Source organism: Vigna angularis, chromosome 1, assembly GCF_016808095.1.
Source record: "Vigna angularis cultivar LongXiaoDou No.4 chromosome 1, ASM1680809v1, whole genome shotgun sequence".
NCBI classification, from domain to species: Eukaryota; Viridiplantae; Streptophyta; class Magnoliopsida; order Fabales; family Fabaceae; genus Vigna; species Vigna angularis.
The window spans coordinates 57,426,520-57,443,918 of NC_068970.1; the positions used below are offsets into that span (position 1 = coordinate 57,426,520).

General features: G+C 33.7%; 2 protein-coding genes across 3 annotated transcripts; both read left to right on the top strand.

Annotated features, from left to right (window-relative positions):
• Positions 1-230: 230 nt before the first annotated feature.
• On the top strand, positions 231-7,250 carry LOC108330641 (uncharacterized). 2 transcript variants are annotated; one of them, XM_017565151.2, is made up of 15 exons: positions 231-529; positions 764-839; positions 1,826-1,985; positions 2,071-2,328; positions 2,530-2,704; positions 4,422-4,483; positions 4,576-4,739; positions 4,878-4,975; positions 5,287-5,345; positions 5,432-5,566; positions 5,657-5,913; positions 6,014-6,173; positions 6,408-6,483; positions 6,599-6,649; positions 6,813-7,250. In XM_017565151.2, the coding sequence occupies exons 2-15, from the start codon at positions 778-780 to the stop codon at positions 7,025-7,027; spliced, it is 1,932 nt and encodes a 643-aa protein (XP_017420640.1). In that variant the 5' UTR covers positions 231-529; positions 764-777; the 3' UTR covers positions 7,028-7,250. The 2 variants fall into 2 exon arrangements, with proteins under 2 accessions (XP_017420640.1, XP_017420629.1); XM_017565140.1 differs by lacking the exon at positions 231-529 and adding an exon at positions 567-600.
• Positions 7,251-12,307: 5,057 nt separating this feature from the next.
• Positions 12,308-13,809, top strand: LOC108330710 (60S acidic ribosomal protein P3-1). Its single transcript, XM_017565224.2, has 2 exons — positions 12,308-12,622; positions 13,421-13,809. The coding sequence occupies exons 1-2, from the start codon at positions 12,425-12,427 to the stop codon at positions 13,580-13,582; spliced, it is 360 nt and encodes a 119-aa protein (XP_017420713.1). The 5' UTR covers positions 12,308-12,424; the 3' UTR covers positions 13,583-13,809.
• Positions 13,810-17,399: the final 3,590 nt, after the last annotated feature.

Below are 17,399 nucleotides of genomic sequence, written 5' to 3' on the forward strand. Positions count from 1 at the left end.
ATGTCTGAAATTAATTAATGAGGTTACGAAATTATCAAGAAGGGACAAAGATTAAGAGGCAAATTAAGACAAAGGAAAGGTCTTTCTCTTTAGCTGTATATCTCGTCCTGTGCAGAGGAATCTGCGCCCACGCGCTACCTCACAATTTTCCACACACACGCCCTACAGACATCAAATGACACATGATGTCATGTTTTCTTACACCATATCATGCACTTTCGTAAAAATTCTACTTTTTGCTTCTTTCTTCCCCTGACCATTGTTATCTCCAATTTCCCTTCCAACACTGCAAATTTCGTGCACATTTTAATCACCGAAATCGCTCCTTGGCCATCCTCGCCGACATGAATACAGATCTGAATTTTCGAATGAATTGCAACATTAGATTTAGAAGTGGCAGATACGTTTACTTCTCTGCAATTGGGATCGTGCGCGTATAGCGTAACGTGAAGTGTGAGGGTTAAACATAAACAGGGTAGCGACAAACCAAAATGCGTTTCCTTTCGAAGAAATCCACCACTGTATTCAAGTAAAACAGATAAACGTCACCGCTATAACGTTGCTTTCAATGCCATCATGATATGATTGTGCATCATGCATGTATATGGTTCCCAACGCATCAACGCATTATCATTATTTTATTATGTTATAATTACTTTTATATTTATTTTTTAGAAATTCATTTATTACTGTAAATATCGCACTGTGAAGTTGGATATTTGTAAGTATTTAACTGTGGTGGGAACATTGTTTGGTGGAGCAGATGTGCTTGCAGTGATGAAGTGCTTCTCTCTGTGCTTAGTCTCCTTTTGGGCTCTCCTCCCTCTCTGTTTGCTAAGGTACGCAACCATGGAATCTTATGCTTCTCTTACTATTGTGAATTTCACTTCTTTATGATACATTTTTTACATTGTTAAGATATGCTTGACTGGTAATTAATTTCCTTGTTGAATCTAGAACCTGTTAATGTTCTGTTTTATTCACATTGCCATTGCATGCTTCTGGAGGTTGTCAAAATGGCTGATTCACGCGTTCGTGGTGGATCTGTGCAAGAAATCTACCTCATGAGTGAACAGTGATAGTGATTTAGAGAGTATTCAAGCTTTTTCCACTGTTTTTTGGATTTATAAAGTTGAATGTGTGGTTTTGTGCCTCTCCTGCTGTCGATTAATCTAAAACTCAACTAAGATTTTTATGTTTTCTGTCTGCTTGGATGTGTAAATTCTCACTCTACAAGGAAAACTTACACATTCGTTCTCGAACTAAAAATAATGATAAACGAAAACTTTATTGTATTCGGGGCACTGTTGTCGTTTATTCCTCAAATCATATGAACACAAAAAGGTAGATGGCTCTCTCACATTTGGGGTGGATTTGGTATTGCTGGGTGCTTTTCAGAAGCTGGTTTTATGCTCTGCTATAAATGTACTATTTGGTAGCAAAATGTCAAAAGCTGTTTACAAAAAAAGTTCGTATTAAATATAACCTTTAAAATCGGAACATAATGCCACTTTTGACTTAGGTCCTTGAGGTCAAACTTGGGATGCCCAAGTTCCTTTGGAGAATTAAACTCGAAACTCAGCATAGATTCAATTAGAGCAGTGTATGCAGTGACTTTTAAACCTTATAAGCAAACTTCTGTTTTTTTACCAAATTAATTGCAGAAAATATAGACTGAAAGTTTATTAAATTAAAACCACCAAAGCTGTTCAAGCACATTCCTTAATCTTTTGAGACTCTGTTCTGTCGATAATTGTCAGATAGTTAACGATAAAAGTATGAAAAGAAATAACATATGTATATGTATCTGAGTGCGTCGTTTCAGTGTGTCATCCCAAAATATACCTGAGAGTGGTCAAAAGCAAGCTAGCCTCCCACCAAGAGGTTGGAATTCTTATGATTCCTTTTGCTGGACAATTTCTGAAGATGAATTCTTACAAAGTGCTGAAATAGTTTCTGAACGTCTCAAGGCTCATGGATATGAGGTATGGATACTGCAAAGAAGAATAACTTGTGGACGATTTGACTGTGTTAACAAATAGACTGATTTCTTTTCATCAATTCTTGAAGTTTGTCGTGGTGGATTACCTCTGGTATAGGAAGAAAGTCAAAGGTGCCTATCCCGATTCTCTTGGATTTGACGTGATTGATGAATGGGGAAGGATGCTCCCGGACCCAGGAAGGTGGCCTTCTTCCACAGGTGGGAAGGGTTTCAAGGAAGTAGCTAATAAAGTACATAGTTTGGGTTTGAAGTTTGGGATTCATGTTATGAGAGGGATAAGCACTCAAGCTGTCAATGCAAACACCCCTATCTTAGATACAACAAAGGTGTGCTTTGCATTTCTGCTATGACTTGAACATTTTTTTTCTTTATCACTCTATTAGAAATTTGTAGTCATGGATGCCTAAATAATGTATTTATTAAAAAAAAAAAAGGTACAAAACGACCAGCAGAATATGGGAATTTCTTTTTTTACTTAATTGAAAGTTCTTGTTGACCTTTGATTTCCTTCTTTTTCAATTTCCTAGGGAAGTGCATATCTAGAATCTGGTCGAGTTTGGCGTGCAAAAGACATAGCAATCCCAGAAAAGGCTTGTGCATGGATGCCTCACGGTTTCATGAGCGTAAATACAAAGTTAGCAGCTGGAAGAGCTTTTTTGAAGTCCCTGTATGAGCAGTATGCTGCATGGGGTGTTGATCTAGGTACTCGAATTACTCATTTGTAATATGCTTATTATGAACTATCATCATCACTTGCATCATGTCACGCAACAATCATAATGAATTTAAATAATGTTTTGCACTATCGTCACCTTAGTTTCGATAGTGAAGCAGTTGTAATGTTCTTCTATAGGTAGACATAGCTGACAGAATTGTTATTTTTGTGGTCTAAAAAACTTCAAGTAATTTATCATATCAAAAAGCTTCTATTTTTACTAAGATAATATCAACACTGTCCACTTCCTCGGGCCACTAGATAAAAAGCCATTAGGATGGGAATGGGTTTATAGTCTATAGTATAAATTTGATGGCACATTAGAACCGTACAAAGCAAGGTTAGTTGCCAAAGGATATACTCATAGTTATGGTGTTGATTATGAGGAAACATTTGCTCTAGTGGCAAAGATGAATATGGTTAGAATCATTCTCTCGTTGGCAGCTTATTCTAGTTGAGAATTGCAACAATTTGATGTGATTGTGAAAAATGTTTTCCTGCTTGGACATTTAGAGGAAGAAGTATACATGGAAATTCCTCCAAGTTTTGGGTCTATTGGAGGAGGGAATAAAGTGTGCGTTGAAGAAAGCTTTGTATGGGCTCAAGCAGTCAACTCGTGCTTAGTATGGTAGAATCACCCAGGCCATGATCTCCATGGGTTCTTGAGAGAGTCAAGGTGACCATACCCTCTTCATCAAGCATTCCGGGAAGGTAAACTTACACTACTCTTAGTCTATGTTGATGATATGACTGTTGCAGGAGATGATGAACATGAGAAACAAATCTTGAAAGAAAAACTTGTTGCCCAATTTGAAATGAAGGATTTAGGAAAATTGAAGTACTTCTTGGGATAGAAGTGGCTTACTCGAAGAAAGGCATCTTTATTTCTCAAAGAAAGTATGTTATTGATCTTCTCAAAGAAATTGGCATGATTGGTTGCAAGACCACTGGAGTTTCTATAGAACAAAACCATAGAATTAGGAGTGATGAAGACAATTCTACTGTAAATAAAGGCTAATATCAAATACTTGTTGTGAAGCTCATCTACTTAGCTTACACCAAAAGTCAGTTCATGCATGATCCAAGTGAGAGACATTTACAGGCCGTAAACAAGATCCTTCAATATTTGAAGACAAGTCCAGGCAGGGGATTACTACTTAAGAGGAATAAAAAATTAAAAATGGAATTTTGCATATTGATGTACTTCAAGATATTACACGTTCTTTGGGTGGAAATTTGGTGGCTTGGAGAAGTAAAAAACAAAATGGTGTTGCAAGGTCTAGTGTAGAAGCTGAATTTCGAGCTATGGCACAAGGGGTGTATAAATTGTTATGGATGAAAATTATCCTAAATGATCTTAAAGTGGCATGTGAAGAACCTATGATCCTTTATTATGATAATAAGTCAGCTATTAGTTGTAATTATTACTTCAGGGTTTGAGTTCTCTCTATATAGGAGTTGATGTACTGTTTCAATTCAATTAACAAAAGTAAGAATCTTTTTTTTTTTAAATTAATCCTTTCAAGTGCATCCACACTCCTTCATGTGCTCATTCAGGAATTATGTGGGAAAAAATGCAATAGAAATTACATGGTGGACTCTTAACTACAGGTTTTCATTTCATTATGATCTGTGAGAGTGTGTGTGTGTGTGTAAGCCTGTGTTTTGGCACCAGTGGTGATAGATTTTCTGCTGTCCTTGCAGTGAAACATGACTGTGTGTTTGGTGATGACTTGGAATTAAATGAAATAAGCTATGTTTCAGAGGTATTCTGCAATTTCTCATTCTCATATGAACAGATGCCGAGAATATTTTTCCTGCAATCTTGTTGCAACTTATATGTGATACGTCATTCCAGGTTCTTAGTGAGCTTAATCGCCCTATTGTGTATTCTCTGTCTCCTGGAACCAGTGTGACACCAGCAATGGCCAAGAGTGTCAGTGGACTAGTCAACATGTATCGAATAACTGGCGATGACTGGGATTATTGGGCGGATGTCCAGGCCCATTTTGACGTAACAAGGTGGTTAAGTCGTTCATATATCTCTTTTTAGATATTTTAATCAGTCCTCACAGTATGTTGCAGTCAAGCTAATTCTCCGAGTACATTCTGTTATTCCATCGCCATATTGCATAACTTGTTCATTTAATTGTGAACCAGGGATTTCTCTACAGCTAATATGATAGGAGGAAAAGGTTTAAAGGGAAATTCCTGGCCTGATTTGGACATGCTACCATTTGGATGGCTAACTGATGCAGGTAAAGGAGACTGAGATGCTACTTTTTTATTTGCCCATTATGAATGTCATGACCATCATACTTTGGTTATTTCTTATCAGTATATATTTATAGATCCATTTACTGCATTTATCTATTCTTTATTTGTGTGAATTAGAAACTCCGGGCCGAGTGAAGCATTCTCTGCAGATATTCCTATCCTAATATACCACGAAGATTTCTATAGAGAAATTAAAAGATGTTACACTTGTGCATCCTAGATAATTGTCATGAGCTTGACTTATTGGAATATGGATTATGGAATTATTTCTTTTCCCCTATTTTATCTGTAGGTTCAAATGATGGTCCACACAGGTTTAGTAGGCTCAATCTAGAAGAAAAAAGGACACAGGTATTGATAAAAATATGCATATCTGAATTGTTTTCCTTTATAATATTCATTGTGATAGACTGAATGAAGCTATACTTATTTGACAGATGACTTTGTGGTCTTTGGCGAAGTCTCCCCTTATGTATGGAGGGGATATGCGGAAGATCGATTCCATCACATACCAACTTATAACAAATCCTACCCTGCTAGAGATTAATTCCTTCAGCTCAAATAATATGGAGGCATGTGAGCCATCTATTTTTTTTTTTGGGAAAATAGGCCCGTCAGGCATACAACTTATCACGAATCATTTGACTTTACTGAAATGACAGTTTCCTTATATCACGAGCTCAAATAACTTGAAGCACGCTGGAGGGAAAAAGCAAAGACCGAACCAAGGAACAAAGAAAACATCATCGTACACACATTCCTTAGGTTTGACTAGCTGTAGCGAATCAAAGGCGAGTGGTTGGTCTATTGAAAGTCATAGCCATAACCAATATCTTGAAACAATCTGCTGGAAAAAGGGTGCAGAAAACCAGCACCAACCTCCATTCTGCGTAAACAAGAGAGAACTTCAACTCAGATTGTAATCATGCTTTATCTTTCTCTTTTCCATTTATCCGACTTCCATTTAAACATTTGTATTGCTGTTAACAACAGAAATTGTTACATTGGCATTGATACAGAGATGGTGAGACTATGTATCAACAGGAGTACCGAGGGAAACACCAATTGGTTGCTACTGACAGAATGAAATTTTGCTTAGACGGTTCTCCAAAACGAAAGGTTACTTCTAAAGAGTCCAAGAGAGGAACATTTTCTCCATGCAGATGGGATTCTAATCAGGTATGTCATATTCCATATTTCATGTGCAAGAGTTGCATGTCGCTCTTAATCTTTAAAAGGTTTAGGTGATGTAACCTTTGCAACTTGCCTCTAGTAGATATACAAAATTAACCTGGTGGTGATCAACTTCGCTACGTGCATATTATTCTTTTTACCCCTTTTGAGTATCATATGTCTTGGCCAATTTGTATTTTATTGATTCCTATGAAAACTGATTCATCTGGTTTTTTACAGATCTGGGAACTGCACTCCAATGGGACCATGGTAAATAGTTACTCCGGTCTTTGTGCAACAGTAAAGCTTGTTGAAGGTGAAATTTTGTGGACACTCACCACTTTTTACAACTAATTTCATTTCCTCTCTTTCTTCCTTACCCCCCATTCCTTGTATTTATCACTCATAAAGCAAATTGGTCACTCCTGCAGCTGAGGCTAATGCTGGTGGGATTCGCTCTTGGATTGCAACAGGAAGAAAAGGTCTCTACTTTCTAACAAACACTCTGGAGGATGTCAAGAATTTTCTTCTTTTCTGCAACTGCATAGCATCAAAATTGAAAAGAAAATGCTTATTTTTGAGAAGTTAAATAGCAAATCCTGATATAAACTGTTTTACAACTCTGAATGTTTTGTCTGTATTCAGGGGAAATCTATCTTGCTTTCTTCAATCTAAGCGATGAGAAAACCGAGATATATGCAAAGATATCATATCTGGGGAAGGTTCTTCCTGACAAAAGGATCGATTCATGCAAGGGGAAGGAAGTGTGGAGTGGAAAGAACGTAATCACAACACAGGGGACGATATCAATGGACGTGGAAATCCATGGATGTGCACTATTTGTTCTAAACTGCAACTAGTCCTTCTTCCAATTATTTAAAAACAGAAAAACAAAAAAGCACCTCATTGTTCAGTCTTTTTTCCACTCTATTTAGTTCTTGTTTCACTTGAAGTTAGGTAAAAGTTTGTGATAGACAAACTCTAAAACAACACATTTTAATTCATTCTCTTGAAGCAAAATTTCTCTTTGTAACACTACTCAACTTTAGTTAATGAAAACAGCACTTTATGTGTTTAAGAACATTTTGCACGAACTAGCTCGAACAAAATAACAGAATTTCTCTAAATACTTGAGAAATTCTGAGATCTTTTTCCCTTTTTATTTGTTTTGTTTACTTACTATTTTACAACTAGTTTGGGGTTTTAATTTTTTTTTTGGTTTTGTTTTTTAATTGTGTTAAGTTAAATAATATATACTTATTTTATTAAAAAAATAGCAGAAACATAAATATATATCAGTTTTGGCTACAAGGGAGTGCATAAACATAAATATATTCATCAACAACATAAGGTATAATATTAGCTATAATTGTTTATTAAGTGTATGGATATGAAGTAATAATATAATTTGTGTATATTTGTTATTTAAAGAAATCATATAAGCATTATTTGAATTCATGTTTGTTAATTTGAATTTTAAACATATGAATTAGTGTAAATAACAAATTAAGAAGATGCAATTGAATGGCTAGTGTAAATAACAAACTAAGAAGGAATGAATTGATTTTTTATTGTAAATTGTGTTTTTAATAATTTTTCTTCTAATTTAATTTTCACATTAATAAATTAGAACAATTGTAAAGAGAGTGAGGAACAGAGAAAATTGAACATTTTATATTGGTTTAGATACAAGAATCCTATGTTTAGTTGTTAATCTCAAATGAAGATTAACGATCCACTATCACAAAAACAACAAATTGTTACAATCACAAAAAAGCAACAAAATTTAAGGTTTAGAACACTTCTCTTGTTACCTCAAGAGATGATACTCACTTCTCTTAAAAGTCACAAAGGATGAACACCTCCTCTAAATGTTTCACGAAGGATGACCACCTCCTTTGAATTTTCACAAAAGATGAACACCTCTTTTGAATCTTCACAAAATGGATGACATGTTTCACTTAGCAACAATAACAACACTCAATCACAATTCTAGTAAAAGTTCTCGTTCTATGCCAACATTAAGTTCTCAAAGCCTCAACACAAGGTTACTCAAACCCTATAACACACTTATCACAACACACAAGCAAACAAATAAGATTTTCATATTTTTGTATGTTAGAATGAGAGTCTTAAATCAATATATAAAGATCTCACTTAATGATACCTCGAAAAATCCATTGTCCGCTATTTAACACATGATAACCGATTATCCACTATTGGTAATCAATTATGTATTTAATGAATGCACAACGGTAAACAAAACATGTCTAAAAACTCTTACGGCTAGTCGTGCTAATCGATTATGGTAAGTCATATGGATAATCAATTATCATTAGTTGGTAATCGATTATTTCAGAGAAAAAATAAGTATTTAGTTATCTTTAAAAACCTCTATAATAATCGATTATCTTAAGTGTTAATCGATTATTCAGTTTTTCTAACTCCAAAACAAAATTTAAAGCATATAATACATGTAAACAGGGATAAATAATAGTCTATAAATAAAACTACTAAATTACAAAAATTTTAACACAAAACAAGTCTTCATGAAGGTTTTCTTGCAACTTGACCACTTGAGACTTGACTTTGAAACATCATCAAAACTTCTAAGCTTCATCTTTATATTAATAATGTAAAGATTGGTTTATTGTAAGACCCTTGAAAATCGAGTATTAGATGTGGTAGAGTTTTAAATAATGATACTCTATTATTTTATTTCAAAAATATCAATAATATAAATAAAATTTTTCAATAAGAAGCTTCATTATTTAAGAAGCTTTATCTCTCTAAAACTTCTTCTTTAAAATTTCTTTTATTTTCTCTCTATAAATTCTAACTTCCTACTCATCTATCGGAAGATAGAGACCGCCTGAGAGTTCATTGAGGCAAGATATTCATTTCTAGCCGATTCATTTCAACTATAAAGTAAGTTGATTTCTACCATTTCTCCTTAAATTTTGGTGTCCTTGCATGTAGGGGTTTTCTTCATTCTTTTGGGTTATAAGTCTTCTCCAAGAATCTTTGTGGATTAGTGGTATTGAGGGTATACTTTGATCAAATTGTCGTGAATTGTAGGAGCAAATAGAAATTTTGGAGTCTAGAAAGAATTTTAGAGTTTTTAGAACCATCAAAGCGTTAACCAGGTAAGGAAAGTTAGTTTATTTGGTTTGAATTTTGTATGCATATGATATTTGATGTTTGTATGATGATTGATTTGTGAAATCTAATTAAATCATGAAATTTGGTATGTTGAGTGATTGAATATGACGTTGTGTTGAATTGAAATTATTATACATGTTGGTGTGTAGTTGGTTTGTCAATACAAAAGTTGTTTATTGTGAATGTAGATTTAGTAAAATTATCTAAAATATATTTATTATTTTTCATTATACAAAAATATATCAAAATAAAAATAAAAGATATAAAACATAAAACTATACCAAACTTAATATAAAAAAAATATAATTTATAAATATTTATTGATTCAGTTGTTTATCTAACTTACAAGTAAATGTAAAACTACAACAAAACTTATTTAAAACTGATTTATAGCAAACAAATATATTTTTATTTTAAATTTTAAATAAATATAAAATATTTTCCAAAACACCATGTCTTTGTTATTAAATCAACGCTATCAATTTAAGAATCCAAACGGAAACAATTAAATTAAAAATATTATTATACCTCATAATCAAATTTAAAATAAATACATAAAATAAAAAGCTGTTTATGGTTTTTCTTATTAAAGTAAAATTAAATGTTAGCTGTCTAAAAACAATATAAGAATATATAACCTCTTTCACATATTTTTTAGAAAAATGATTAATGGATACATTGATCAATACGTGAGATATATTGAAATAAATAACAAAAAAATTATAAGATATATGATAAGATAGAAAGAGATGAAAAATAAATAAATACAATATGTGTATATAAAATAAATATGAATGTGTATCATTGTTTTTGTTTCTCTTAAATAGAGAAAGCCCTTAATCTACCGATATTTCAAGCATATGATAAGTTCATTATCACCTTTTTACTCATGCTCAAATATTACCTCTACATCTTTTAAGTGATCAATATGTGTATATTGTGTTGATGTAGATCTATACAAATAAAAATATAAATAAAAGTCAAGATCAAGGTAAGCAACATTTTAATATTAATCGTCATTTTCCAAATAAAAGTAATGTAAGCAAAGTAATGTTCAAATAAAATATTCTGCAAATACAAATTTAATATTCTACCAAACCCAAATTCTCAAACTGTAAGTCTGACCAATTTAAAACCAATTAATTGTACTCATCACATAGCCACACAAAAAAAAAATCTTAAATTATTTTATTTCATAAAATAGTTAAATTTGAGAGTAATGTTAATTTTCTCTAAAACTTTAATGTTGTATTAGAATAAAAAGATTCACAACTTTTGAAGTATTTAAATCGATCTCATCTAATCAATTATTAAATAAAAGGTATGGATATGTGAGTAAATTTGATTAGTTTTGGATGTTATTAACATAATACAAAAGGGGTTGCTCCTTCCACCACCACAGAACGCTACTTGCACCACTCCAATTCAATTTTACCCCTCATCCCCTTCAGTAAATATTTTTTAACTTCCAATTACTTTTCATTAATATTTACACCTGTCCCCACCACTACATAGACTCTACACCCCCACGTATTTGATGTTCGAGCTTAAATTCTCTGTTTCTCTTCTCCTCCCTATGTGTTTCTCTTCTCCTTGGTGTGTTTTGTTGGAGGTGGAAAGCTTGAGTGTTGGCGTGGTGCAGTGGTAGTTGTTGAAGGTGGTGGTGCATTGGTTGTTGAAGGTGGTTGAAGGTCGTTCAGCGGGATGATTAAGCAGAGCAATGGAAACAGGTGCGGATAAATGAAACGGAGGTCAATATCCGTAACTGTGTGCAACGGATATCAAGATGCGTGAACAAATATGGGGATCCGTTGAAGAGTGAATTGACGATGCGTTTCAGTGTTTTAATTATTAGTTATTTTTATACTTTTGTATTTATATTTTTTTAGTTATTTTTATTGGTTTATATTCTTAATATTGTGTAATGGATTTCAGCATGCGTGCGTTTGGGAACGAATGTGGGAAATCGGACGGACGTTAACATTCGTTAATAAGACGGTGTCTTTCTGCGTGTGGCATAGCAATGGTGTCTTTCTATGAAAAATCTAAAATGGAAACTCCACTTTTTGGCTTCACTTTGTTCTCATTGCTTGAGAGGTGAAAGGGAATGTTCCTTTTCACCAGTAATATACATGTCCAGTCCATTTCATTTCAAATTCACTGTCTTTCTCCCATTTTTCACTTTCTTCTTCTGCACATCCACATTCATGAAAATTATTAAACATAATTTAACTCAGTGCTAAATTCTTAATATGAAAACAACAAATGGATCACATATCTCAAAATAAAATTTTGAAAAACGCATTATCGATACAAAATGAAATAATTCAAACAGAATAATTTTTCATTTGCTCAACACTTCTTAAACAAAGAAAAATAAGAGATGACCTCTGTCCAAAGTTTCGAAAAAAATTTCTTCTATCATTTCCCTCACACGTTTCGTTAACATCGTGTGAAAATAGTGAAGATAAGATAAAACAAATAAAAAAAATTAAATTAAATTTGCTTATAATTATATTTATATTTTGATGTGTGAAATTTGGTATGATATGATGAAAGTTGTGAAGAAGAAAAAAGGGCACTGCAGTGATAGTTATGAATATAAGCGTACAAAAAAATAATCACAAGAATACTTACAGTCATGGGATAGTGAGAATGGACGGTGGATGTAAGTTTGGGACTTCATTGTTAGACAAACGGTAGATACAAACATGTAAAAAATATTAATTTCTCGCCTCGCTCACTCGAACCGTCACCCTGCCGCAAAAAAGTAAAAGTGAAAGGTGGAGGTGTAGGACATATTTAAGATTTTAAAAATTTTAGTAAAGTTAAATAATAAAACTTATATTTACTTTAAGGTATTTTTGGAATATAAAAAAAATGGGGAGGTGCAGGGAGTAGGAGTAACTGCCAATACAAAATTAGGATTAAAATTCCATATAATATTGGAGTGGGCTAAATGGGCTTTTCACTACGGCATTAGGGTTCCGAAACCTCACTGGTACATAAACGATTCCTCTCACACAAATTGCTGTCACTGTAATTTGCTCTTTGCGAGTCTTTAGTTTCGAATTAGGGTTTCGCACAGAGTCGCCATGGGAGTCTTCACATTTATCGTACGCAACTCCGGCGGCGAATGGACAGCCAAACAACATTCCGGCGATCTCGAGTCCTCCGCCGACTCCTCCTACGAACTCCAACGGAAGCTTGTCCAAGCCGCTCTCGCCGTTGACTCCTCCGGCGGCGTTCAGTCCTCTTACTCTCCTGTTTCCCCTTCCTCTGCCATATTTCAGGTACATCCTTAAGATCTCTGACGATTTCGGCTTTTTGATTCGGAAGCGAAACTTTACGTTTACATTTGCTCTGCCTTTATCTTTTCCTTTTAAAATTTCTTACCTCTATTTAATAATTTATTTATTGATTTTAATTGGATTTGCTAGATTCCGTATTGTATTGTAATATATGTGTTATTGTATAGCTTGCTTCGAAATGATGGATAGGTTTTTGTCATGCTATTTTCTTTTCTCTGAAGAATGCTGGTTCATTTCTTTTGTCTGAGATTTTGCTGAGGAATGAATAGTTTGACTGAATCTTTTCGCTTTATGAAGCTTCATCCTTATTCATTTCTAAAAGGATAAATTTGCGCGCTTGTGCTTTTCGGTGATGGAACTTGGATGCAATTCTTCAATTGAAATTCGAGTTCAAATTAATAGTCAGTGTGGATCCATTATGCAAGATATTATCATGCATATTATGGAAGTGAGTTTCTGAGACCATGTTTGAACTGGCTTTTGTATTAAAAATGCTTTAAACATGGAAATTTATGAAGAAAATTGATTTTTCCATGTACCATATTTTAAAAATAAAAAATTAGGGAGACTATGGGAAAGTAAATACAATTAGATCTTATTCAAATTAAACAATAGTATCAAATGCACTTATGCACCTCCATCTAAGTTGGTTGACCAATACACATGCTATTGGTGGTGATAGATGGTGATGGTTTTTCTGCTTTGGTGCTTTATCCTTTGGATTCAAGCATTTCGTGGTGGGTCAAAAATGAGGTTATTTTTATTGATTGTTTTGTTCAGGTAATAGTGGGTGGTGCAGTATTTGTTGGAGGTGGTGCGGTTGCAGCTGCACCTGCCGGAAGTGCTGCCCCAGCTGCTGATGCTGCCCCGGCCGCTGAGAAGAAGGAAGAAAAGGTGGAGGAAGAGTCCGACGAGGATATGGGTTTGGGTCTGTTTGATTAGAGTTCTGTTTTTTGAGTTTTGATGGAAGAAATGTTTTAGTTTTAATCCTATAAATTATATTTGTGTATTGCCTTTCGCTATTTAATGCTACATTCAACTCCATCAGATAGACTTTTTGTTTTTCTGTGATGTGACCTAAATCGTTCATCTGTATCGGGTTTTGCTAATTATTTCCTTTTAAAAAATGCTCGCTCTTAAATTTAATAGAGTGCTACGTTACCTTCATACATTTTTCTGCCATTTAATGAGTTTATTTTCTTATCTGGCTCTGGCGTGATTTGTTTGCAACGAGTGAAAAATGAGGAAATGAAAATAGATGATGAAGGTAAGATAAGGAACAAAGTGTTTCTGATATAATGGAATTAGGGTCACGTTTTCATTGATAAACTAATTCAAGAGATGGGCTATCAATGTTGATTACTGGTTATAAACAGTTTATATACCTGGAATTGTTTATTTCAGTGTTGCAAGTTGTTCTTAATGGATTATGGCTTTTTCATGTAACTAAAGTTATTCTTTAGATATTAAATTGATATATTTTTTTAGCCCTATGTCTCGGTTATCAGTTTTGTTTTTCAGTAAGAATGTGTAATGGCTAAAAATTAAGAAATAAATGGGAGTGATAAAGTATGTTAGAAAAAATTTTCATCCTGTGCTTTTAGCCGATTTCTTGCTGTATCTTCGTAATTTTTAAATTATTTGAAAATTTTCTGAAACAATTTTTAAAACGGGATTTTTATAATAACGTTTTTAGAATTATAGAAATGCAATTTAAAACAGTATTTTCAGAATGTATCATATTTTTCGGAATCTTCTGGAATCAGCTTTTTCAACCTCGGTTTAATCTCATCATTCTTTGTTTGAAGAGATGGACAATGAATTGCAGAAGTGACATTTTGCTGGCAAGATTTATGTGATTTCAATCTCTCACAGAATAGAATTGCTATTTGTTAGTAGTTGGAAGTCCAAAAGGAGAAAATGACACACAAATCAAAGACAGAGGAAACCAAAAGAAAACGGCGAGGGAGAGAGAGAGAGAGAGGTAGATGCATTGATTATACGGTGAAACGCTGAAAAAAAAAACGAAAAAGAAAATTGATGGTGCCTGCGTTGTGTGCTACCACACCATAGCATAGTGATAGCAGTAGGAACAGCAATATAGCGTAGGTTCTGTAGAACCCCGAAAACTAATTTCTGCTTTCTCCTTTCTCTCTACCATCGTTTTCGAACCGAGAGGGGTTCTCCCTCGCACGCGAAGAAAAAAAGCAGAGAAGATCTAGCGTCTTGGTGGCACTGCCTCCGGCGATGAACGACGGTGATGGTAACGTCTTGGCCAGCGACCGGCGGTGGCTAGTCTAGCCAATGATAGGAAGTATGCGTCCCAGGGATCGTTTCCCTTCGAGCACGAGAAGAGCAAAAGAGGTTTTGACGCCATGGCCGGCCATGGGTCCGGCGGTGAGCGGTGGAATCGACAACGGCTTGGGCGGTGACTCGCGACGGCCGGTACGGCGGGGGCGGCGGGGGGCAGGCGGAGGAGATTCTGCAATTCTTTATCCAAAATAAAGAATACGATTTTCCCTTTCAAACGAAAAAATCATAAGAATCCCATTTTTTTTTTATCTTTCCATATTTGTTCTTCAATATGATATCACCTCTCTTCTTAAAAATTTTTTAAAACAAAATTTAATTTTAATGCCATGTTATCAAATGATAAACGGCAATGTTAAACGGCTATTAAGTGAATTTGACGGCTAATTGAATCAAATTTACACAAACCAAATTGATATGTCAAAAAGAAAAAGAACCTTTCGGACAAAAATGAGAATTGCGGATGAGATTAAACCATTTCTTCTCTTTTTCTTGTATTATTCTCTCATCTTTCTCTGGTGGTGGTGACAAGATTGAAAGATTCATCTAATTTGTCAAAAGTCATAGGTTAGAATAAACAGACACGACATTATTATAACAAAATTATATTAATTACGATTGAGTTTGAAACATTGTAATTTTTCTAAAGTTCTTTAAACTTAATTTATTTTTATAATATTATTAGCTTATTTGATTAAGTTTTAAACTTAATCTATTTTTTTTATCTAGGTGATTAGTTGTCATTTTGTTTTATTATCTTACTTATTTACGTTTTAAATATCAAGTCTTTTAGTTAATATAAAATTACATTATAGATAATTTAAAATAAAATGACAAAGTGGCTTTTATTATTTCTAATATTATCATATTTCTATAATGCCGTAATTATTTATATAAGTAACGATAATAATTAGGGGTGGGCAAAGTATACTGCAGTATATTATAAAAATTTGCAAAAATTTGCAGTTAACTATAAAACAGTTTTCCTAAACTAAACTGAACTAAAAATAGTTCGGATGAACTGAACTAAAAATAGTTCGGGTGACCTGAACTGCACTGGTTTTTAGTCCACTCATAGTACAGTGGAGTTCAGTAAACTAATTTTTAGTTTACTTATAATGCATGCAGTAATCTTGTTGCACAGTGCTGCTTTTGTGCAACTGCTTTTCATTCCAAACTGGACCAGCCAACGAACTGTAAAAAGCACAATTCCATATTGTGAATTTCTTTGTGAACTGAACTATATCTTTGTGCCCTTTTGTAGTAAACAAGTTTCCTTATTTAATAAGTCAAATCTTGATTAAATCAGATACTTCCCAGCTATTTTAAAATTCAAAATTTTCTACATGGAAAATAAATAGGTTTCAAAAACCCGCATTATATAAAAATGCAGGGATGAAGTCGATCTAAGTCATTATGATCTCGTGTCCAACAATAACAATGCAGTTAAATAATTTTATTCTCAAATTAATTTAAAAAATGACACCAAATTATCAATGTAATGTAATCCAAAGAAGAATTCGTTCATCACCTGCAAGCTGGTTGCAAAATAAATCATTGGGATTGAGACAAACAAGACTTGCCAAGTAACAACCGCTAAAACTGCAAGATTAACATAACAATTTGAAGTAGCTGCAACAACAAACAAACAGCTGAATGCAACATCAAGGTCCACAAGCTTGAGATCCGAGGAGACCCAAACAAGAAAATAACAGAGAAAAAATTAGTGCTTCCATGCATTGCATTACATTGTAAAGGGAAAGAAAAAGAAATGTTAAATATGCTTACCCTAGTAAGTATCCGTCCTAAAGGAGTGGAGTCATAAAAAGCAACTGTAGCAAGACTTCTGATCAACAAGAATATTGATGAAATAGCTCCAATCAACTTTAGATAACTAACAAATTGTGGCAAAGCTTCAATCATCCAAATTAATAGCAACACTTGAAGGTCCCACTTCATCTTGAGAGGTTATCTCTACAAAAATAAATTAAATATTCATAATTTTTGAACACTTAAAATATAAATTAAAAAATATATAAATTTGTCATATAATTTCACCTTGCTCAAATTTATCAAGTTCTTTAGGATCCTCATTAAAAAGTATAGAGAAAGGTGTTCCTTTTAGCCAATCTTGTGTGCAAACAAGCACTTCCACTATTTTAGGCGTTAGACAACTACGATAAGGACTAACCACTCTTCCTCCTGTACTGAATGCACACTCTGATGCTATGGTAGAGATAGGAATGACTGACACCTCTCGAGCCATATTCGCAAGGATAGGAAATCTAGTCGAGTTGACTTTCCACCAATGTAAAATATCAAGCTCAACTGACTTCATATAAGGTTCAGGATCCTCTCTCAAATATTTATCAAGCTCTGGTATATAATCAAATCTACGTCCTGTAGCTCTTAGGTAGAAACTCATGCCATGAGGATCATCATCATCATC

What these genes read in the sequence shown, in the direction of transcription:
- LOC108330641 (XM_017565140.1), top strand. An exon ending in TCAAGGCTCATGGATATGAG is followed by an intron (nt 1,986 to 2,070) that starts GTATGGATACTG and finishes CAATTCTTGAAG; the next exon opens with TTTGTCGTGGTGGATTACCT. An exon ending in TGCATGGGGTGTTGATCTAG is followed by an intron (nt 2,705 to 4,421) that starts GTACTCGAATTA and finishes CTGTCCTTGCAG; the next exon opens with TGAAACATGACTGTGTGTTT.
- LOC108330710 (XM_017565224.2), top strand. Translation starts at nt 12,425, where the DNA reads ATGGGAGTCTTCACATTTATCGTACGCAACTCCGGCGGCGAATGGACA. An exon ending in CTTCCTCTGCCATATTTCAG is followed by an intron (nt 12,623 to 13,420) that starts GTACATCCTTAA and finishes TGTTTTGTTCAG; the next exon opens with GTAATAGTGGGTGGTGCAGT.